Source organism: Caenorhabditis elegans, chromosome V (assembly GCF_000002985.6).
Source record: "Caenorhabditis elegans chromosome V".
Classification (NCBI taxonomy): Eukaryota; Metazoa; Nematoda; class Chromadorea; order Rhabditida; family Rhabditidae; genus Caenorhabditis; species Caenorhabditis elegans.
Window position 1 is genome coordinate 16516440 of NC_003283.11, and position 21641 is coordinate 16538080.

Here is a 21641-nt window from a genome sequence, read left to right on the forward strand (position 1 = left end):
CATTAAACAAACAAGATATAAAAACACAGATCACCTCCATCAAAATCTTTATTCAAATCAAAATTCATCATATTTTCACACACAATCAAAAAAAAATTCATTTTCGAGACACTTTTTCTTTAGACAGGCTGATGATGGAGGGCTGGGCATAGTCTAGTTGGCAACCAATGGAATGACGGTGAGCTCGCGTGGTGGATCACTCTCAAAGACTCCCTTGGCACAATTCTGCTCAGTAGAAGCATTGGATGTGAGGACAATCAAGTGATCAGTCTTCTCGACTCCATTATGACGGAGCACATCGATCGAAAGCTTGTCACCGGGCTCAACGAATCCGAACACTGGGTTGACGCGGTAGAGAAGGTTGTCGGAAGTTTTGACCTGGAAAGTTATATTTTTAATGAGCCTGAGCCAAAGCCTAACTCTAAGCCTAAGTCTAAACCAAATTCCCTCTGCTTACCTTGAATGCCTTTCTCGACTTGGTGTTGTTGGCAATGCTGACTGTCTGAACACCTCCCGTCGCTGCGAATGGAAGCTTGTTGGGCGAAGCTCGAAGAGTCGACGACTTCACTGAAGCAGCACCCTGTCCTTCCGGGAATGTGTACTTTGGCTGATTGGGAACCAACTTCAGAGCTTTCGACTTCTCGGATTTCTCACCGGAATTCGATTTGATGGACACGTCGGAAACATCTGTCGAGTTGATCGGTGGGCAGAGGTTCTAGAATTAATAAAAGGTTTTTTTTCTAGTTTTAGAAACTGTGGGAAAAATTACCTTAGCCTTGTTCAAATCGCACTTCTTGGAGGACTTGTCACACTTTTTAGATTTTGAGGATCTCTTGGATCTCTTCGATTTTGACGACTTGTCCTTGCTCTCACGTCTCAGCTTCTTCTTTTCTGATTTGGAAGACTTCTTGGATTTTGATGACTTTCCATGGCTTGGCTTCCCAGACTTTCCAGACTTTCCGAACATTCCAGGTCCCTTGTTGGATTTCGAGGATCTACGAGACTTGGAAGAAGCACGTGATGACTTGGATGCTGATCCCTTCTTAGACTTTTTACGGTCCTGAAAATCATGATGAATCTTAACCTGAAGCTACTTGTAACACATACCGCTTGTCGATCCTTGCTGGAGCACAAGGCAATCATGGTGCTAGTAGCCGAGGCGGTGGCAATCAAGGAAGCCAGTGAGATCATCGTTAAGATCTTTTGATTCCAGCTGGTACTTCTTTATCCGTCGAAAAATTCCAATTTATGGACAAGTTTTGAATACTGATTTTGTGAAACTGTAATTGAGAGGGGCACAGATAAGATCAGTTCCACATTTCACAATTTGACACGTTTTAAAATTTCAATTATTTTGTTTTAAAGTTTTCTTCAAAAATGTTTTTTAGTTCACGGAAATAAAAATTGTTCAATTTCCAAAAAAAATGTAGTAGGAATTTAAAATTTAAATTTAAAGTTGTAATTTTAAGCGAAAACTGAATCAAAACTTTTATTAGTGTTATGGTAACCGGAAGTTTGAGGTAACTTCTTTGCTAATGCTGTAATAAAATATATGTTTTATATGTTTTTCCCGTGTCTGAATAGAAGCTTATTAGATCTCATTTTTTAGTAACTGTTCATAAAAAAAACATCAGTAGAATAGACTTCTGATTCTGACATAACATATGTTCCAAAAAAATATAATTCCCCCAGGATTCGTCGTTATCATGTTTTATTATTCATATCATCTCTCTTCAACCGACTATGCTAATGCTTGACTGGTCTACTTTTCTAAAATTATTTCAGGAATCTCTTTCCTACGTTTCCTTTTTTACAAATTCGCTACTAATATGGCTAATTGTGACAAAATCTCCAAAAACAATGGGCTCTTATAAGTATCTTATGGTTTTTACGTCGCTTTTCGAAATTGGTTTTTCTCTTATTGAAATTTTGATAAAAGCGGCACGAAAAAATTTGTTTTATAGTTATATGGAAAATCTCGAATAAAACCAAGATGTGAGCGGGGACTATTTTCGATTTTTCTTGAGTTGTGTAAATTTCCCAACTCACATATATTTCACAATACTATTTATTTAAAGAATTTAAATTAAATATTAAAATTAAAAAAAAAACTCCCAAAAGTTTGACCCCGCCCATATCTTGGCTTGGAAAACCTTACAAGGTTTACGCCACACACAGTTTCAAGCCGGAAGTAAAGAAATTTGTGGCTGAAGCTCTTGGAGCAAATTGTTTCACCAATGGGAATACGAGCCGGAAGTCTATATAAAGTGTTTTTGAGAAACTGAAATGAATTTTTGCGGGAAATTCAAATTTCTCGAGAAAATTTTTTGGCGGGATATTCAAATTTTCTGAGAAAAAATTTTGGCGGGAAAATTAAATTTTTAAGATTTTCAGGAAGTAAAAACTCTGGGATCAATTTGGATAATTCAAACTGATGAGGATAAAAGTCTTCTGCCTATATCGGTTGCCAGTATATTTCTAAGTTAGTTCAATTTTTTTAATACGAACCTTTTTAGTTTATTCAGTGTGCTGGAGCGGCTCTTATGGGACAACATTGTTCAATTTCAGTGGAGACTTGACTTTTCGTTACTTAACAGTCACCGGGTAACTAATTGTTTTATTACCTTGAATGAAAACTTAAATTCCAGACGTAAAAAATATGTAACCGGAAAAATCCTCTGGGTCTGGCTGTTTTTCCCTTTGGTTGGAGGCTTTCTTTTTGCACTAACTATTGAGTTTTTCCTGGGTCAGACTAAAGAAATGGACGTAATCGTGAGGTAGTCAAGGTTATTTAATATAGACTCGTCAGATTATTTTTTTTTAGTTTATCTGGCATAGAAGTTCATCCAATTTTGGCCTACTATGGCTTCAGTCTCTATAAGTCACTTCCCAATTCCGAACCGAAGATTCTCAATTGGTTGCATATTTCGGGATTTTTGTCATTGCAGCTCTAGTGGTGAGTTAAAAACGGGTGTTTTACTACAAAAGTTTAAGTCGATTTTTTCGCGAAAAAATTGAGTATCAGTTCAAAAAAAACTCAGTATTCGTAAAACTACAGTAATCCTAATTCTACAACTCTATCAACTCCACTTATTCCAACCCACCACCACTTCAGAAGCTCAAAACGTAACTTTCACAAAACAACAGTAATCCTACAGTAACCCTACAGTAACCCCTACAGTAACTCCCCACAGAAACCATACAGTAACCCTACAGTACCCCTACAGTACAACAACTACAACACCCCGAATCTATCACCTCCAATGACCCCAACCTACCATCAGAAGCTCAAAACGTAACTTTCCCAATACTACAATAATCCTACAGTACCCCAACTCAATATCCTTATAAACGACAAACATTCCTACATTTTTATCTGAATTTTTCAGTTTGCCTCATGCTCAGTCATATTATGTTTCGCTCTGAAACTCTACATGGATGTGAAGAAATGGAGTAGCCTGTCAAAGAATCAATCGATGCCCTGTAAGGCACTTCAATCTCAATTATTCTACTCATTGATTATCCAAACTGCAATTCCAATAGTCCTTTTATGCTTTCCAACTGGCTTGGCAGTGGTGGTTATATTTTTTGGAAAGGCTCAGAAGTTCAATGGACAGGCACTGACGCTGACTGTATCTTTGTTTCCTGCAATTGATCCATTTCCCAGTATGCTTATTATCAAACCGTATCGGGTGGCAATTAAAAGTTAGTTTGCCAATGAAAATCCTGTGTGACCGAGTTTTATTAACAGAAAAATAATGTTGTTTCTACAAAAAATTAGCTGCAACACTTCAAACTTTGGGTGAAATAACTTTCGAAATATTTGTGCACCACTAGAACTTCCTAGAAAGCAGGGAAAAATTGCACTGTTCAGATTAAACAATTTTTATGAAAAATAAATTCTTTGTCATAATTTTTGCGCATCCTAAAAAATATTGAATTTCTTCAATTTTTTTCAGATAAAATTCTCCATCCCCTTGGAAATGGTGCCACGTCAACAGCGACGGTCCCAGGAACAATTAATGCGTTCACTGTTGTGCAGACTTTTTTTAAAATTCTTTTTAAAAGTGTATTGTCTCTTTTAATAAAAGACTGCAAATTATTTTATTGGTTGTTGCATACAAAATACTAGGTACGTTTTCCTTATTAGTAGGCAGGCATTACTCAATCTTCACCGAAAAAGTAGACCTTGGATTTCTCACACTGGTCATTCTCTGATCCGACATTTGAATATCGACAGTATTCGTCTTGTTAAACATGGATTTGACGGCCTCTCTGTATTTGGTTGACATCAAATAGCACAGTACACAATGCAGGGAGTTATTGATAGTTATTAGAAATGAGAATATCACTTCAATACATCGTAAAATAAATCTAAAAAGAAAGAGGATAAAAGAGGCTTAGGCTTAGGCTGAGGCTTGGGCTTAGGCTTAGGCCTAGGCTTAGGATTAGGCTTAGGCGTGTTGTTTTGCACTTCGGAATTATTTTATAACGACTTTGGAAGTTTCATAGTGAGCAAATGGCGATGTCTCTTTGCATCAAGTTTACTGGGTGTCCTTTGCTCGGGGCACTGTTGTGCACATGCTCTTACCTAATGCCATTCGACTTAGATTGTACAAAGTTAATAATGTATAAACCAGAATATGGAACCATTGCGATCATAAAAGAAATAGTCATAAATGTAACTAATTTACTGCTCCGATCCCTATTTTCCTGGCTCCTAGAAGGTTTTTTCAGGTCAATAATCAACGATATCGTAGCTATAGGAAGTATAATAGATGGAATAAGGAAGAATACAATTCCTTCGAGAAAAGTCAAATTTTGAAACGTAATTTCCCCATCAAATATTTTCGTTTCTTCCATGAAATATAGAGGTTGTGAATAGTTTTTTGGGAATTTATCACATATAGGCGGTGGAAACCAAATTCCGAATATTCTTATTCGGTACCGTAGATATTTAGGTATCCAGAGAGAAATGATTATAAGCAAAATTGAAATAATGGGTAAAAGCTTGTATTTTAGTGTGGACATTCGATGTAATCTGGAATTACTGAACTTGAAAACAAAAAAAAATAAACCTGTGGGCTGCCTGTGACTGAGTGGATATTTGATCAGCAAAGTTCGAAATACTGCCATAACAACTCCGAGCCAAATTGACGACTGCTCACATACACTAACGGCAATTGTGTAGAACTCGTTGCGGGCCATTTCGAAATACGAAAGCGGAGGAATGCTGAAATTTATAGCATAATACTTACGTGCCCAGGAGAACACCAGAATTTTTTGAATTTCTCAATTAGGTTTTAACAAATTTGATTGATTGAAAAATGCAAGGTTCGCAGGTTTCCAAAAAATTTTCCATTTTTCATGCTCTGTTAAAAATTCTCCAATATTTCCGGCAAATCGGCAATTTGCCGGTTCGCCAATTGTCTGGAAGTTCTTAATTCCGGCAATGTGCCGATTCGCCGATTTGCTGGCAGTTTTCAATTTTGGCAAATTACTGAGTTGCCGTTTGCCGGATACCACCCTCCTCACCAGTCCGGATTCTCCAAATTTTGATAAGTAGTCCACAATTGTGGGATGTTCATAACGAGAAACAAAGCAATACGTGTAAAATCGCAAAGTCCAATTCCAAAGATAAATATGTGAATTGGCATGGTTCTCATCGACTTTCTCGTCAGCACGATTAAATGAAAAAAATTAGGAATTAATGCGATGGCTGCAACGAAAAAGTTGGCATATTTAACATATTCACTTGTTTTTAAGGCGACAGTTGCCACTGCAATCCAAAAATCTTTCGAATCCAGACTGAAGTCGGGGAATAAAATCATAAAATATGCATCAGCATCATAGTCCAGAGATTCGTTCATTTTTTTTTGAAGAATTGTGTGGCTTACTGATTCGAAAAATTTCAAACCAGACACATTTTGGCACACAGACAAAGTTTTTGGAAATTGCAGGGGGTTTTTGAAGAACTTGTGTGTGAAAACTAAATGAATCACTTTGGTTTTTATAATTGAAATTCTCACGACAAAGAAACTAGCAGAAACATACAGTATTACATGGAAGAAAAATAAATATTTTTGCGTTGGCGTTTATTCCAGATTTTTCATAGAAAACCGAGTAAACATGAAAAATTCTTGGTTTTAATTTTTGTCTTTAGTACATAAAATGAGAAAACCAACAAAAGAAATTACTCGGAATTTTTACTTTTTTCACTTCTGTGAAACTAATTTGTTCCGAATTCACTTTTACTAATTGATCTGATAATATATGTTTTTGTTTTCCGACCGAACCCTTTCTGCGCGAGTCATGTCGCCAGTGGGGAAATTATTTTAAAAAAATTTTTCTCAAAACTTTTTTTTAAATTAAAGTTGTTTTAAAAAAGTACATATCTATATTTCTATAGAAATTTTCAGAAAAAAATTGGCACAATTATGAGAAAACTGGAATTTTTAAATGTGCCGCGGATCTCTGCTACCCGTGGTTTTCCTTTGTAAAGGCCGTGTAAGAGTAAGTCAAGGAGCTGGCACTGAGCAATTTTTTATTAGAAAGGTTAAGCTTGGGTGTACCTGATTCCAGCAGATTGTGACTCTATAAAGGAGATAATGAGTATTCCACCATATGGAATCATTGCGATCATAAAAGAAACTGTCATAAACGTGACTAATTTGGCGGTTCGATCTTTATGAAAACTTCCAGAAGCTTTTTTATATTGATAATTAACAGCTATAGGTAGAATAATAGATGGAATAAGAAAAAAACAGAAATCCGTCAAGGAAAGTCAACATTTCAAACATTTCTTCTTTAATAAAAATGTCCGTTTGAACCAAGAAATACAGAGACTGTGTGAAGTTTTCCGGTAAGTTAGCACATAATAAATGTGGAACCCAAGTTCCGTAGTATTCAATAGAGTATTGAAAACACTTGGGAGTTGAGAGAAGGATGATTACAGAGAGAATCGAAAAAATTGGGAGATACTTGCATTTGGTGGTTGATATTTGGTGTAATCTGAAATTCAATCAAAATTTATTTCAGAACGATAAAAAGTTTTGAAAAAAACCACCTTTGACTAAGTGGATATTTGATTACCAAAGTTCGGAAAACTGCCATAACAACGCTACCAAACGAAGTGTGCTAGCTTGTACGGAAGTTTATTTTAAAAAATTCAGAAATTAACCAGAAGCTGCTAATTTCAAAAATTCAAAAGTATGGGAAAATCATATGAAGTCATTTTTTTTATTTCAAAAAACTGTTCAGCATAGTCAAAAGTAGCAGAAAATACCAAACGAAGTATGCTAGCTTGTACGGAAGTTTATTTTAAAAAATTCAGAAATTAACCAGAAGCTGCTATTTTCAAAAATTCAAAAGTATGGGAAAATCATATGAAGTCATTTTTTTTATTTCAAAAAACTTTTCAGCATAGTCAAAAGTAGCAGAAAATACCAAACAAAGTATGCTAGCTTGTACGGAAGTTTATTTTAAAAAATTCAGAAATTAACCAGAAGCTGCTATTTTCAAAAATTCAAAAGTATGGGAAAATCATATGAAGTCATTCTTTTTAAAAAAAAACTGTTCAGCACAACCAAATATACCAGAAAAGGCCAAACGAAGTATGCTAGCTTGTACGGAAGTTTATTTTAAAAAATTCAGAAATTAACCAGAAGCTGCTATTTTCAAAATTTCAAAAGTATGGGAAAATCATATGAAGTCATTTTTTTTATTTCAAAAAACTGTTCAGCATAGTCAAAAGTAGCAGAAAATACCAAACGAAGTATGCTAGCTTGTACGGAAGTTTATTTTAAAAAATTCAGAAATTAACCAGAAGCTGCTATTTTCAAAAATTCAAAAGTATGGGAAAATCATATGAAGTCATTTTTTTTATTTCAAAAAACTTTTCAGCATAGTCAAAAGTAGCAGAAAATACCAAACAAAGTATGCTAGCTTGTACGGAAGTTTATTTTAAAAAATTCAGAAATTAACCAGAAGCTGCTATTTTCAAAAATTCAAAAGTATGGGAAAATCATATGAAGTCATTCTTTTTAAAAAAAAACTGTTCAGCACAACCAAATATACCAGAAAAGGCCAAACGAAGTATGCTAGCTTGTACGGAAGTTTATTTTAAAAAATTCAGAAATTAACCAGAAGCTGCTATTTTCAAAAATTCAAAAGTATGGGAAAATCATATGAAGTCATTTTTTTTATTTCAAAAAACTGTTCAGCATAGTCAAAAGTAGCAGAAAATACCAAACGAAGTATGCTAGCTTGTACGGAAGTTTATTTTAAAAAATTCAGAAATTAACCAGAAGCTGCTATTTTCAAAAATTCAAAAGTATGGGAAAATCATATGAAGTCATTTTTTTTATTTCAAAAAACTGTTCAGCATAGTCAAAAGTACCAGAAAACGCCAAACGAAGTATGCTAGCTTGTACGGAAGTTTATTTTAAAAAATTCAGAAATTAACCAGAAGCTGCTATTTTCAAAAATTCAAAAGTATGGGAAAATCATATGAAGTCATTTTTTTTATTTCAAAAAACTGTTCAGCATAGTCAAAAGTAGCAGAAAATACCAAACGAAGTATGCTAGCTTGTACGGAAGTTTATTTTAAAAAATTCAGAAATTAACCAGAAGCTGCTAATTTCAAAAATTCAAAAGTATGGGAAAATCATATGAAGTCATTCTTTTTAAAAAAAAACTGTTCAGCACAACCAAATATACCAGAAAAGGCCAAACGAAGTATGCTAGCTTGTACGGAAGTTTATTTTAAAAAATTCAGAAATTAACCAGAAGCTGCTATTTTCAAAAATTCAAAAGTATGGGAAAATCATATGAAGTCATATTATGTATTTCAAACAACTAGTCAGCATAGTCAACAGTAGCAGAAAAAACCAAACGAAGTGTGCTAGCTTGTACGGAAGTTTATTTTAAAAAATTCAGAAATTAACCAGAAGCTGCTAATTTCAAAAATTCAAAAGTATGGGAAAATCATATGAAGTCATTCTTTTTAAAAAAAAAAACTGTTCAGCACAACCAAATATACCAAGCTGCTATTTTCAAAAATGAAAAAGAATGACTTCATATGATTTTCCCATACATTTTAATTTTTGAAAATAGTAGCTTATATACATTTGACTATGCTGAACAGTTTTTTGAAATAAAAAAAAAGACTTCATATGATTTTCCCATACTTTTGAATTTTTGAAAATAAACTTCCGTACAAGCTAGCATACTTCGTTTGGTATTTTCTAGTATATTTGAACATTTTGAACAGTTTTTTGAAATAAAAAAAAAAGACTTCATATGATTTTTCCATACATTTTAATTTTTGAAAATAGCAGCTTCTGGTTAATTTCCGAATTTTTTAAAATAAACTTCCGTACAAGCTAGCATACTTCGTTTGGCATTTTCTGGTACATTTGACTATGCTGGACAGTTTTTTGAAATAAAAAAGAATGACTTCATATGATTTTTCCATACATTTTAATTTTTGAAAATAGCAGCTTCTGGTTAACTTCTGAATTTTTAAAAATAAACTTCCGTACAAGCTAGCATACTTTGTTTGGCATTTTCTGGTACATTTGACTATGCTGAACAGTTTTTTGAAATAGTTTGGAAAATCTAATAGTTTTGCAAATAAGTTGTGGTGTAGAAGGTATGACTGAAAATTCACTTTTTCTGCTTAAACTTGGCAGATTCTAAATGTTTTGAAATGTCGTCTTGAAATTCTGAAAGAACATAAAATTTGCTACAAAATGGCTACGGGAATTTCTTAAATAGTTAGTTTCAAGCCAGAAATTAATTTTCAAGGTTTGGAAAATCTATTAATTTTGCAAATAAATTGTTGTGTAGAAGGTATGACTGAAAATTCACTTTTTCTGCTTAAACTTGGCAGATTCTAAATGTTTTGAAATGTCGTCTTGAAATTCTGAAAGAACATAAAATTTGCTACAAAATGGCTACGGGAATTTCTAAAAAAGTTAGTTTCAAGCCAGAAATTAATTTTCAAGGTTTGGAAAATCTATTAATTTTGCAAATAAATTGTTGTGTAGAAGGTATGACTGAAAACTCACTTTTTCTGCTTAAACTTGGCAGATTCTAAATGTTTTGAAATGTCGTCTTGAAATTCTGAAAGAACATAAAAATTTGCTACAAAATGGCTACGGGAATTTCTAAAAAAGTTAGTTTCAAGCCAGAAATTAATTTTCAAAATTTGAAAAATTTATTAATTTTGCAAATAAATTGTGGTGTAGAAGGTATGACTGAAAATTCACATTAATCTTTTAGAAAAATTAGGACATTCCTCTAAAATTCTGAAATTGCGAGATTGTTTCTGAAACTCTTTCAAATTTTTTTTTAGTTTCCAAAAAACTCAAAATGTTACACAAAGTACACGGGATTCTGGCCTTCCTCATTGAATTGTTGCGCTCCATTTACAATCGCCTGCCGGACAACACGTGGAAAAGTGTTGTGTACTCCACACGGACAAATACATCAGTTTTACGTATAAAAACGAGCTGCGACAGGACACGCAACGCGCCGTAAATCTACACAAAATCTTTTCGACCCAAAATGGCCTAGTTCGGCAAACTCTGCCATTTCGATTTATGAGGGAAGCCAGAATACCGTGAAACTATTTAAATAAGTTCAACGTGATTTTTCAAAAAAAAAATTGTTTCACGTTTTTCGGGCCGCCCTCAAAATATTCACATCAAATCAATATTTCAAAACATTCTCGTGGTTTTCAAATTATTCTCTGTACAAATAATGCTGGCTTCTCGTGGTCTTCGTGGAATCTCGATACTTTCGAAGCGATTCTTTGCGCCTTCCGCACAGCCTTCTCCGAAGGAGATGACAAAAAATGATGTGGATTTGCTGACAAATCCCGGAGAGGAATATTTGGACGGATTGATGAAATGGGTGAGCTTGTTTAAAAGAATTTTCTGGACAGTTTTTTTTTTTAATTTTCAGCACGGCAACGAGCGACCCTTGTTCAAAAAAGAGGACATCTATCGTTGGCAAGATAGTTTTCCAGAGTATCGACTGAAATTGATTTGTCTGAAAGACACGACAAGGGTCATTGCAGTCGGTGCGTATTGTTACTACAATGCTCTGAAAGAAGGGGATAAACCATTGTTTTTCCTGGGATTTGGATGGACGGATCCTGAGTATCGTACTAGGGCGGTTATGGAGCTTCAAGCTTCGATGGCGATCGAGGAGAGGGATCGGTATCCGCCTGCCAACGCGGCTTCGCATCCAAGTAAGTACCAGTTTGAATTATAGGGCAGCGTCACGTGAAAATATAGTGTACTTCTCTTATTTGGCCTCAGATAAGCTGAACCACGCAGGAGGGGCTGGTAGGCTCCTGCGTGGTTCAGTTTATCTGAGCTCTAGGAGCAGCTTCCGTTTCACAAGCTATGACGTCGCGGAGGCTTAAGAGAGTGTAAAACAAAATTTATGAGACGTCACATTTCCTAGAAACAACGGCTTAGAAAGAGGCTATATGACAAAAAGACACGAGTTCAGGAGTAGGTTCTGGCAAACCTGACGTCCGGTTTTTCAAATATTTTTTTGGCTTTTCATACCACGAACGTCAAAAATTATTATCTCCCTGGTTCAGTGTTACGTTAGCTGGTTAAAATAAATATTTCTTTCTACTTTTCAGACAAGTTCATGAAGCGATTCTGGCACAAGTTCAACGGCCTCGAAGAACATGAGGACAAAGGTCACAATGCTGTCGGTGCTGCATACAAGAGTTTCTACGACCCCAAGGACATGATTATTCCTGAAGATCAGGATTTTAGTGGTATCACTGTAAAGGATGCAAGAAAGGTGCCGAAAAAGGATATCATCAACTACGATCAAACTATTCATCCATATCATCGTGAAATGTTTATAATTTCTCACATGTATGATAAGGATGGGTTCGGAAAAGTTGCGTATGATGAAGATGGAAATGTGATTGGAATAGGTCAAGCGATTGTCTATCAAACCAAAAAAGACTGCAACCTTGGTCCAATCTATGCAGATAATCCACGTGTTGCTCAGGCTATGTTTGCATCAATTCTGAAAGATATTAAAGCTTCTGCCACTGAAATCGACCATTATGAGGTGCGATCTTCACAACAGAGTCAAGATTGTTTCCGGTGAGTTTTGAAGAGATAATGACTTCCAAATTCAAATGATTTTTATCTGGATCGCTCCATTCCTTAAGTGCAAGCCAAGTCGTGTCCACATCGACAATCTTTCGTACAGGTATGAGATCCCAGATGGTGTTGATTTTGCAAAGGTCTACAGTCCAAGTCAAGTGCAAATGTTCCTTGTTTGAAATTTTTAAAGTGAAAGAGAACTGAATAAACTGGGATTCGAATTCTAGCATTAATAATTCATGTAAATACTGTTAAAGTTTAGCGTGGTTTTTCAAGAAATTGTTTCACGTTTTCGTGGCAGCCTCGAAATATTCGCGAAATTGTTTTGTTTCCAAAAAAAAATCATTCCGGTTTCTTCAACTTATTCTTTCCACATCAAACTCATCATGTTGGCTTCTCGGGGTTTTTATGGATATTCTATATTTTCCAAACGATTCTTTGCGCCTTCTGTGGTGCCGCCTTCTCCGAAGGAACTGACGAAAAATGACGTGGATTTGCTGACAAATCCAGGCGAGGAATATTTGGACGGATTGATGAAATGGGTGAGCTTGTTTAAAAGAATTTTCTGGGCATTACTTTTTAATTTTGAGCACGGCGACGAGCGACCCGTGTTCAAAAGAGAGGACATTTATCGTTGGTCGGATAGTTTTCCAGAATATCGGCTAAGAATGATTTGTCTGAAAGACACGACAAGGGTCATTGCAGTCGGTCAATATTGTTACTTTGATGCTCTGAAAGAAGGAGAGCAGCCATTGTTCTTCTTAGGATTGGGATGGACGGATCCTGAATATCGTAATCGGGCAGTTATGGAGCTTCAAGCTTCGATGGCGCTGGAGGAGAGGGATCGGTATCCGACTGCCAACGCGGCATCGCATCCAAGTAGGTTTTAGTGTTGTGCCACATGAAAATATAGTGTTTCATTCTCTCATTTGACCTCAAAATATCTGTTTCTTCCTACTTTTCAGATAAGTTCATGAAACGATTTTGGCACATATTCAACGGCCTCAAAGAGCACGAGGACAAAGGTCACAAGGCTGCCGCTGTTTCATACAAGAGCTTCTACGACCTCAAAGACATGATCATTCCTGAAAATCTGGATTTCAGTGGTATTACTGTAAAGGATGCAAGAAAGGTGCCAAAAAGAGATATAATCAACTACGATCAAACAATTCATCCATATCATCGAGAAATGTTTATAATTTCTCACATGTATGACAAGGATGGTTTTGGAAAAGTTGCGTATGATGAGGATGGAAATGTAATTGGAATTGGTCAAGCGATTGTCTATAAAACCAAAAAAGACTGCCACATTAGTCCAATTTATGCAGATAGCCCACGTGTTGCTCAGGCAATGTTTGCGTCAATGCTAAAGGATATAAGGACTTCTGGCACTGAAATCGCTCATTTTGAGATGCGGTCGGCACAACAGAGTCAAGATTGTTTCCGGTGAGTTATGAAGTGCGTATGACTTGCAAATTCAGCTGATTTTCAGATGGATCGCTCCGTTCCTGAAGTGCAAGCCAAGTCGTGTCCACATCGACAATCTTTCGTATAAGTATGAGGTTCCAGAGGATATTGATTTTACGAAAGTCTACAGTCCAAGTCAAACACAAATGTTCCTTGTTTGAAAATATTGAAAAGAAAGAACGCTTAATAAATTGAACTCGATTCTAAGAATAATTAATTCATGAACTGCCAAAGTTTTTTTTCATAGTCAACAAAAGTTGCAAAAAAAAAAGCTAAAAATTTTGGTTGTGGTAAAAAATTTTGCAAACTGAAAGAGTTTGTCGTCCTTTATTATAAAAAGGTTTTCTTTTATATACATCAAAATGGGCGGGAAATGGATTGGAATGCACTTAAAGTTGTGGGTGGATACATTCAATTAAAAGATAAGGGAATTGATAAGATGAAAGTACAAAAAATAAAAAATCTGATCCTCTTTGTTGCAGAGGATTAGACATTCCTAATAAAAGGAAAGCAAACAAAAAACATGAATTTAGAACACTTAAGCATTGGTTGAACTATTGGGCTGAACCATTGGATTGATCCATTGGGCTGATCCATTGACTTGGGCATTGACTTGAGCATTGACTTGAGCATTGACTTGAGCAGTGACTTGAGCATTGAATTGAACCATTGGGCTGAACCATTGGATTGATCCATTGGGCTGATCCATTGACTTGGGCATTGACTTGAGCATTGACTTGAGCATTGACTTGAGCAGTGACTTGAGCATTGAATTGAACCATTGGGCTGAACCATTGGATTGAGCATTGACTTGAGCATTGACTTGGACATTGACTTGAGCATTGACTGACTTGAACCATTGACTTGACTTGATTTGATCACCGATTACTACATCGGTGGCCCTCCACACGCCAGCCTGAAGTACCAGGGGACTCACTTTAAAAATTGACTGAACCACTGGAATTGACTGAAGAATTGACTGAGAAAACCAGGTTTTTGACTGGTGAAACTTCGGTTGTGAAGCATTCGGATCCATTCCAAACACATCATCCAGAACCAGTTGTGGGTGGATACATTCAATTAAAAGATAAGGGGATTGATAAGATGAAAGTACAAAAAATATAAAATCTTATCCTCTTTGTTGCAGAGGATTAGACAATTGAAGTTGTTATCCTAGTTGACCTTGAAGATCATATTGAATGTTTTCTACAAAGTAACGAGTTATCAAGCTAGTATAAATGAAGAGAAGATGTTTGGAAAATAATTCATACTTGAATAATGTGTGTTTTAAAAAGTTTAATTTTTCTTGTTATTTTGGTGATGGGAGTATACTCTCAAACGACACCATCGGTGAGTTGACAATCTTAATTGGAGCAGAGTTTTGATGTTGCAGATAAATAATAGTTGTGAGGCTGGTTGGAGATTTTCAAATCGTCCTTCAGGGGGATGGTGCATCAGAGTGAGAATTGGAGACAATTGATAATATTTTCTTGTCGAAGCTTGTTATTTCAGGTGTTCCCAGGAATCCATGCCGCAAAGATGGATGCTGAGAGAGCTTGTGTGGCTGTTGGTGGAACTCTTACAGGACTTCAGAACAATGCAGACGCGTTGTTCATTCAAAGAATGTTTAGATTTGTCTGACAACCATTATCGTCAAGTTTCAGGCTCACTTCTCTCCCAAATTCCCCAGAACAGCGCTTCCGTTTGGGTTGGTCTTCAACGTATCGCGGCTTGTAGGAACCGGAATTTATCGGTCGCATGTAGCAGAACTACCGCTTTCGAATGGACCGATGGCTCGGCAACCGGAACAGACGGATTTGTATTTCAAACTGGACAACCTGACAATAGCTGATTGAATCAAAATTGTGCACTTCTTCTTGCGTCGAGAACTCCGACTATTGTCGCAAGAGGCACTTATTATGCAGCTACACTCGAAGATGTCAACTGTGTTGCCACGTTTGTTCCGCAAAATATTGCCCGTCAAACGCGTGGCTATGCTTGTGGAAAGCGTAATCGATGCGAGCTTGGATGGAGATTTTTCAATAGGCCTTCAGGAGGATGGTGTATGAGGGTGAGTTTCAAACTTTGTTTTAATTTTGCTGGAGTAGTACAGTTGCTCCAACATATTCCAGGTGTTCACCGGATTCCATGCAGCAAAAGCTGATGCTGAAGGAGCTTGTCAAGCTGTTGGTGCAACACTCTCAGGACTTCAAAACCGACAAGAATCGGAGTACATTCAGTGTAAGTTTTGAAAATTCAGATGAATTGAGGATCAACTATTTCAGCGTCTCTTCTTGGTCAAATCCCACAAAAAAGTGGATCTGTATGGGTTGGCCTTCAGCGTACAGCTGCTTGCGCGAATCAGCCACTGTCTGCTGCGTGTAGTAGAACTACCGCGTTCCGATGGACAGACAATTCAGCAACCGGCACTGCGGGTTTCGTATTCCAACCGGTGCAGCCTGATAACGCAAGGTTAAATCAAAACTGTGCACTGCTTCTTGCATCCGAGACGCCAACTGTTGTCGCAAGAGGCACCTACTACGCGGCTACACTGGAGGATGTGAACTGTGTTGCAAACTTCATTGCCGCCAATGAAGCTCGTAGGACTCGTGGATTTGTTTGTGGAAAACGAGGTTGATAACATGTTTAACTAAAATTGAAATAAAGCTAGCATTTCTTATGCCCTTCTCTGGCAGTTGAGTTCAACATATAGGGTAATGCATACATCTCCTTTTAGTCAACTTTAACCAACTTTGACTTCTCTGGATGGCAGTTAGAACGTGGAGGTGCATATTTTTCGGTGATCCTAAAACTAATGTATTTCCTTTTTAGAGGATTTTGTTCCCATTCATTAAAATGGGGTCTTCCAAAATTCTATGCTGATTGATTAAATGTATTTATTAGGATTTACAAAATGTCATGTCTTTGGTGTCTTTTACCAATGAAAAAAGTTATCTCGGCAATCCAGCGACAATACGAGACTCGATTCCACACTCGTCAACACCACGCAAGATTCGGAATGTTCCGCTTTCACCCCACTGGGATCCCCAAGAGTTGACAGCGAGCCAATATGGGGTTCCCCTCTCTGTTCCCCAGCCAATTAGCTTTACAGCGTGTCCTCCCTTTGATCTACCGGCGATGTGTCTGTAAATTCCGCTCTTGTATTTCTCAAAGTCCTCGTATACTATGAACGCGGCGACAACAGGTCCGTTGTAATAAATGTCGGCTTGAATAGCAGCGACGGTTCTTGGAACAGGGTATGCGGAGTTACCTGAAAAGTTAACGTTTTCTATAGGAGATGTACCAATTCAACTTGCCATAGTTCTTGTCGTTGGTGTAGGTCGTTCTGTATCCTGGTTGGCATGACAGTCTACACGGTGGAGTTTGAAGGTTTACGCAGTTATCACTATTACATGGCCTTATTGGATATGGCTTGCAACCGGTACCAAGGTAATCTCCTCCAGTAACGACACCACGTCTAGCCCACCATTGGAATGCTCGGTATGGGAATCCTCCGTCACATCCTTCTCCGCATGACATTCCACAACAAGTGAGCAGATCAGTTGGGGAGATGATTGGTTGTTGGGTACCATTGCTTGCAATACATGTTCGATCGGAAATCACCTCAGCTGTTGAGAAAGCCCAGCACGATCCGCAGTTGGACTGCTCGCGGATCAACTTCATGGACTTGCACTGTGGCCAGCGGGTACGGGCGTCAAAATTGAGTGGGGTGGCGTCAAGAACGAATTCTCGCTCAGTTGCACGGAATTCATCGGGGAACGGAGCATTGAACTTCTCATGCATGCTTCTTGTGTGCATCTTTTCGTGAGTCACGGCATAGTTTTCTGTTTGAAAGGTTGAAGCTGCAGAGTTGATGTGGTCGACAAGATCTTGACCAGTGAGCTCTTCGGGAATCGGTCTGATTGGTGCAAAAGCGAAAGTGATCACAAAGAGTGAAGAAAGAAGGATGAGGTTCTGTAAAATATCATGTTCAAATAATTTCACTCGTTGGTTAAATGAAAAACTTACCATCGTAAAAGCCAGACTGAGCTCTGCCTGTGTCCTATTATCAACTAAGCCCTTATATACAATTTCTTAACTCTGAGTTTCCGGATTATTTTTTCTTTTTCTCTATTTTAGCTTGTGACCGTCACTAATTCATTTCATTCCTTACTCGATTTTGTTTCAGCATGTGACATGAGTCTTCACACAGACCGGAGTTGGTAAAGTGAATAACAACGTGTAATCTTTCAAATAAAGTGCAACAATGTTTGCTCTTGAAAGTGTTTTTGCAGAATTACCAAGTTTTTCATTGATAAATTTTTGCACGAAAGTCTTGTCTATAGAAAGCAAAACTTTGGAAGACATGTGGTTCAATAGATAAAATATCTGAAAAACCACGAGACTGTTGTTAATGAGTATCATTTTCGCTCCGGCAACGACTTTCGATGCATAATTTTCTACCACACACTTTAAGTGGATATTGTCCTATCACTTTTATGGGCAGAAGGGTGTGTTTCAGTAAAAAATGTGGTCACGATTAGTCAGAGTGTCCCATCTCGATTTGACCTCCAGAGGTCGTGCCAAATATACAACTGTTTCACGGTGCAATTTCACAGGGCTCTGGCCTTCTTCATAGCGTGTTTCGCGATCAGTCGGCAATTACCACCGGACTATCCCATTACGGTTTGATCTACAAAAAATGCGGGAATTTTTCCTCACAAAATGTGACGTCAGCATATTTTCAACCATGCGAAATCAGTTAAGAAACCTGCGTCTAAATTCCCGCGATTCTCGTAGATCTGCATTGATCAAACAAAAATGGATCAGCTTGGCACCACGTTCACCCTAGCCGTGGCAGAACCAGAATGTCCTATTTCTGAAAAATCTTACATTTCAGAATATGAGGGTAGCCAGAACCAAGGCCCTCCGTTTTTTGAGTTGCAGTAAATGCAAGTAATGTTGGTTGAAAAACGTTCATTTTCCACATTTTCTCAACATCTAAATTGTTTTGCAAATACCATTCAATGATATCTTAATCAGATTAAATGTTTTTCTGTAGCAACAGTCTGTGGTACTCAAAAGTTTTGTTCAAAATTTTCTTGCTAAGCAAGAAGTGGACGGTCTCGGCCAGAACCCCAGGAATTTCAGTACTTGACTAGACCTCCGTGTGCAGAACGACGGGGGAAAGATTCAGTATCAGGGGATTCCTAAGAAACTTCATGACGCATACTCTAATAATATGATCAACTTGACACATCTAACTGTTTTAGAAGATATTAATCATTTGTTGCTAATAACTACATGACTCATTTCCTGATCTTCAACAAATTTAGAATATATTCCTCATTTGATCAGAATTCTATACAAGTATATAAATCATTACATGAAACAAGTTGACATCATCTCGACTACCAAGATGCAAAATTCTGATAGTATTGTTTCACTCCAGGATAAGCAGAAGTATCATCTTCTGGAAATGCAAGATTCTGAGAGTAGAGTTTCACTTTCAAATGAGCAGAAGAAGCAGGTTCAGCTTTTGCTCAACGAGTTAGAAGGACAGCGAAAGCGGAGGAAAAATATGTCTCGTTGCCGAAAAAGCGTTATTTATTCCTACAAATTCTGTCGTTGCTGTAAGTTTTATTTTCATTCAATTTTTAAGCTTAATTATTAATTTACTTTCAGTGTGCGTCTACAGATGTCTCTGGTTATTTCTGATCATGCTCGTATGCTTTTTGATATTTCTATATTACAATCGGGATAATATTGGTAGAGCATGGGACGTGTATACAGCTGTCACAAAGCCACGTAATTAAGCTACGCTATGAAGGAAAGACGGAGCAAACTGTAAATATCGTCTGATTAAAATTAATGTGAAAGTTATGTTGAAAATAAATATTTCCCGTGATACATGAAATTTACAGTCAATTTCGAAATTATGCAGTTTCTGAGGCACCGGTCTCGAAACAGCCAAAACTTCGGGGTACTGTAGTAGTACTGTATGGGTACTGTAGGAATACTGTGGGGGTACTGTAGTAGTACTGTATGGGTACTGTAGGAATACTGTGGGGGTACTGTAGTAGTACTGTATGGGTACTGTAGAAGTACGGTGGGATTACTGTAGTTTGGGAAAAATTGACTTTTCATCTTTTGAAGGGATATTGGTTTGGGGTTAGTAGGGGGTATTGTCGGGGTACTGTAGTAGTACTGCATGGGTACTGTAGGAATACTGAGGGGGTACTGTAGTAGTACTGTATGGGTACTGTAGGAATACTGTGGGGATACTGTAGTAGTACTGTATGGGTAATATAGAAGTACGGTGGGATTACTGCAGTTTGGGAAAAACTGACTTTTCATCTTTTAAAGGGATATCGGTTTGGGGTTAGTAGGGGGTATTGTCGGGGTACTGTAGTACTGTAGGGGTACTGTAGGATGTAGGAGTACTGTAGGATATAAGTTTTTTGCGGTAAGTCAAATTTTCTGATAAAAATTTTGGCGGGAATTTAGAATTTTCTGAGAAAAAAGTTTGCTTAAAAATCCAAATTTTCTAAAAAAAAGTTATTTCTAGAAAAATCTGGAAACTTCTAAAACTTTCTTGAAGGCCGCGCAAAACTTCAGGTAGATGTGCAAAAAACTTACATTAGCACTTTACAATTTATTAAAACAATTTCGCGTACGTCAGTCGGAGCACGCGTTTTGCGGCTGGTTCAAGATACATTGGAAAGATATTTCTTCTCGTGGCGAGACCTATTAAAATGTCTGTGCACCTTTAAGAAATCTTGGGGGTACTGTAATTGAAAAGTTTCCAGGACCCCATTCTCCAGTTTTTCCTTAGGAACGTCCTACAATTCGAATCATAAAAATCGAACATCGTTCTCTAATTCTTTCTCGTCACTGTTTCCGGCGAAAACAACAGCGACAAAGACATTTTTTTTTTGTAATTTGGTCATTTCCAATTTAATCGCTATGCCTGTCTACCAGAGTGTTGTTATTGAAGAAAATGGCAATCGAAATGGAGAAAAGACTTTATATATTACTCCAAAAAGGTAAAAACTCTGAAATTAACACGTGGTGTCAGGCGATCTACAAAAAATGCGGGCATTTGTTGCCCAAAAAAATGTGACGTCAGCACGTTCTTAACCATACGAAATCAGTTAACAACTCTGCGTTTCTTCTCCCGCATTTTTTGTAGATCAAGATTTTTTTCCAAATTCCAGCAAAAATGACACTCCAAAGCAGCCGAAGAAGAAGCTGGGCACAATGGCGAGGGTTCTGCTCGCCGGAGCCATGATTCTAATTTCATTATTTCTTCTCATTTCCTTTGGAAATTATTTGTATGAGCTTTATGGTCCTGAGCCAGGTATTTTTTTGGTGCTTAAAATTTGATTTTTTTTAATTTCAGAGAAAAAAGTTGAAACATTCGATTCGGTACAACGGGAAAAGGAGCCAAAATCCGAGCTTTCTAGATTTATATCTGCGAAACACGTGTTTTCAGCTCGACCATTCGGTGTAATTTGTGCAAACACCGTCACGCGCAAATGCAGACATTTTTGCACGCGCTGCGGTGAAATTCTTCTTGGTGAATTCAAATATTTTTTCCCGCCTTTTTTGAAATTTTTCGAGGCGTTGGTCGAGCTGAATACACGTGCGAAATATACGATTCATGCGGTTTTTCGTTTTATTGGCGATTCTTGGGAAATTTTTCTGGGTCAACGATGATGAAGATGATGATTGATTTATTTATGTTTTTTTTCTCTTTTTTTTTTTGCAGTAAATAAACTTTTATAATACTCTTTTCACGTGCTCGCTGGCTGTCTCAAAATTCATGTTTTCTCGCGGACGAGAAAACTTGAGAAAAATGGCCTAGAAAATCCTGGAAGAGGAGAATTTCTCGTCCACAGCCAAAACAGTGTGTGAAAGAAGAGACGCAGACGGCGAAACGGTTATTCTTTGCGTTTTTCACGTCCAGAGAAAAAACTAGTATCTGCGTCTCTCACGCCCAATGGATAGAGAGAGTTGGCGCCAACG

General features: G+C 37.2%; 7 protein-coding genes and 3 pseudogenes across 11 annotated transcripts; 6 read left to right on the plus strand and 4 right to left on the minus strand.

Annotated features, from left to right (window-relative positions):
• Positions 1–32: 32 nt before the first annotated feature.
• Positions 33–1280, minus strand: F36D3.4 (Major sperm protein). The gene is made up of 4 exons (NM_074781.8): positions 1108–1280; positions 770–1060; positions 458–715; positions 33–378 (listed from the first exon to the last, which is right to left on the minus strand). The coding sequence occupies exons 1-4, from the start codon at positions 1189–1191 to the stop codon at positions 154–156; spliced, it is 858 nt and encodes a 285-aa protein (NP_507182.1). The 5' UTR covers positions 1192–1280; the 3' UTR covers positions 33–153.
• A 463-nt stretch (positions 1281–1743) lies between these two features.
• On the plus strand, positions 1744–3806 carry F36D3.7 (annotated as a pseudogene). Its single transcript has 6 exons — positions 1744–1963; positions 2387–2482; positions 2526–2604; positions 2649–2777; positions 2825–2956; positions 3390–3806. Coding segments are annotated over exons 1-6 (1073 nt in total).
• Positions 3807–4091: 285 nt separating this feature from the next.
• On the minus strand, positions 4092–5903 carry srw-34 (G-protein coupled receptors family 1 profile domain-containing protein). Its single transcript, NM_001028712.3, has 4 exons — positions 5536–5903; positions 5090–5233; positions 4592–5041; positions 4092–4374 (listed from the first exon to the last, which is right to left on the minus strand). The coding sequence occupies exons 1-4, from the start codon at positions 5868–5870 to the stop codon at positions 4161–4163; spliced, it is 1143 nt and encodes a 380-aa protein (NP_001023883.2). The 5' UTR covers positions 5871–5903; the 3' UTR covers positions 4092–4160.
• Positions 5904–6566: 663 nt separating this feature from the next.
• On the minus strand, positions 6567–7119 carry F36D3.15 (annotated as a pseudogene). Its single transcript has 2 exons — positions 7067–7119; positions 6567–7011 (listed from the first exon to the last, which is right to left on the minus strand). Coding segments are annotated over exons 1-2 (498 nt in total).
• A 3599-nt stretch (positions 7120–10718) lies between these two features.
• Positions 10719–12367, plus strand: F36D3.8 (DUF1248 domain-containing protein). Its single transcript, NM_074783.5, has 3 exons — positions 10719–10917; positions 10969–11257; positions 11663–12367. Exons 1-3 carry the CDS (start codon positions 10765–10767, stop codon positions 12145–12147), a joined length of 927 nt encoding a protein of 308 aa, NP_507184.2. The 5' UTR covers positions 10719–10764; the 3' UTR covers positions 12148–12367.
• On the plus strand, positions 11657–13926 carry F36D3.16 (DUF1248 domain-containing protein). The gene is made up of 4 exons (NM_001269780.3): positions 11657–12688; positions 12737–13025; positions 13112–13592; positions 13639–13926. Exons 1-4 carry the CDS (start codon positions 12533–12535, stop codon positions 13772–13774), a joined length of 1062 nt encoding a protein of 353 aa, NP_001256709.1. The 5' UTR covers positions 11657–12532; the 3' UTR covers positions 13775–13926.
• A 1007-nt stretch (positions 13927–14933) lies between these two features.
• On the plus strand, positions 14934–16251 carry clec-235 (annotated as a pseudogene). Its single transcript has 6 exons — positions 14934–14963; positions 15007–15072; positions 15126–15248; positions 15304–15684; positions 15746–15854; positions 15899–16251. Coding segments are annotated over exons 1-6 (1062 nt in total).
• A 245-nt stretch (positions 16252–16496) lies between these two features.
• On the minus strand, positions 16497–17661 carry cpr-2 (Peptidase C1A papain C-terminal domain-containing protein). The gene is made up of 3 exons (NM_074785.8): positions 17643–17661; positions 16931–17588; positions 16497–16884 (listed from the first exon to the last, which is right to left on the minus strand). The coding sequence occupies exons 1-3, from the start codon at positions 17643–17645 to the stop codon at positions 16565–16567; spliced, it is 981 nt and encodes a 326-aa protein (NP_507186.3). The 5' UTR covers positions 17646–17661; the 3' UTR covers positions 16497–16564.
• Positions 17662–19032: 1371 nt separating this feature from the next.
• Positions 19033–19445, plus strand: Y32B12B.8 (uncharacterized protein; the record flags this gene model as incomplete). Its single annotated transcript, NM_001269781.2, has 2 exons — positions 19033–19246; positions 19299–19445. The coding sequence occupies 2 exons, from the start codon at positions 19033–19035 to the stop codon at positions 19427–19429; spliced, it is 345 nt and encodes a 114-aa protein (NP_001256710.1). The 3' UTR covers positions 19430–19445.
• Positions 19446–20561: 1116 nt separating this feature from the next.
• On the plus strand, positions 20562–21366 carry Y32B12B.1 (CMP-N-acetylneuraminate-beta-1,4-galactoside alpha-2,3-sialyltransferase; the record flags this gene model as incomplete). Of its 2 annotated transcripts, NM_001269782.3 has the most annotated exons (3): positions 20562–20659; positions 20831–20973; positions 21016–21366. In NM_001269782.3, 3 exons carry the CDS (start codon positions 20580–20582, stop codon positions 21330–21332), a joined length of 540 nt encoding a protein of 179 aa, NP_001256711.1. The 2 variants fall into 2 exon arrangements, with proteins under 2 accessions (NP_001256711.1, NP_001256712.1); NM_001269783.1 differs by lacking the exon at positions 20562–20659 and having other exon boundaries at positions 20874–20973; positions 21016–21332.
• Between the last annotated feature and the right edge of the window lie 275 nt (positions 21367–21641).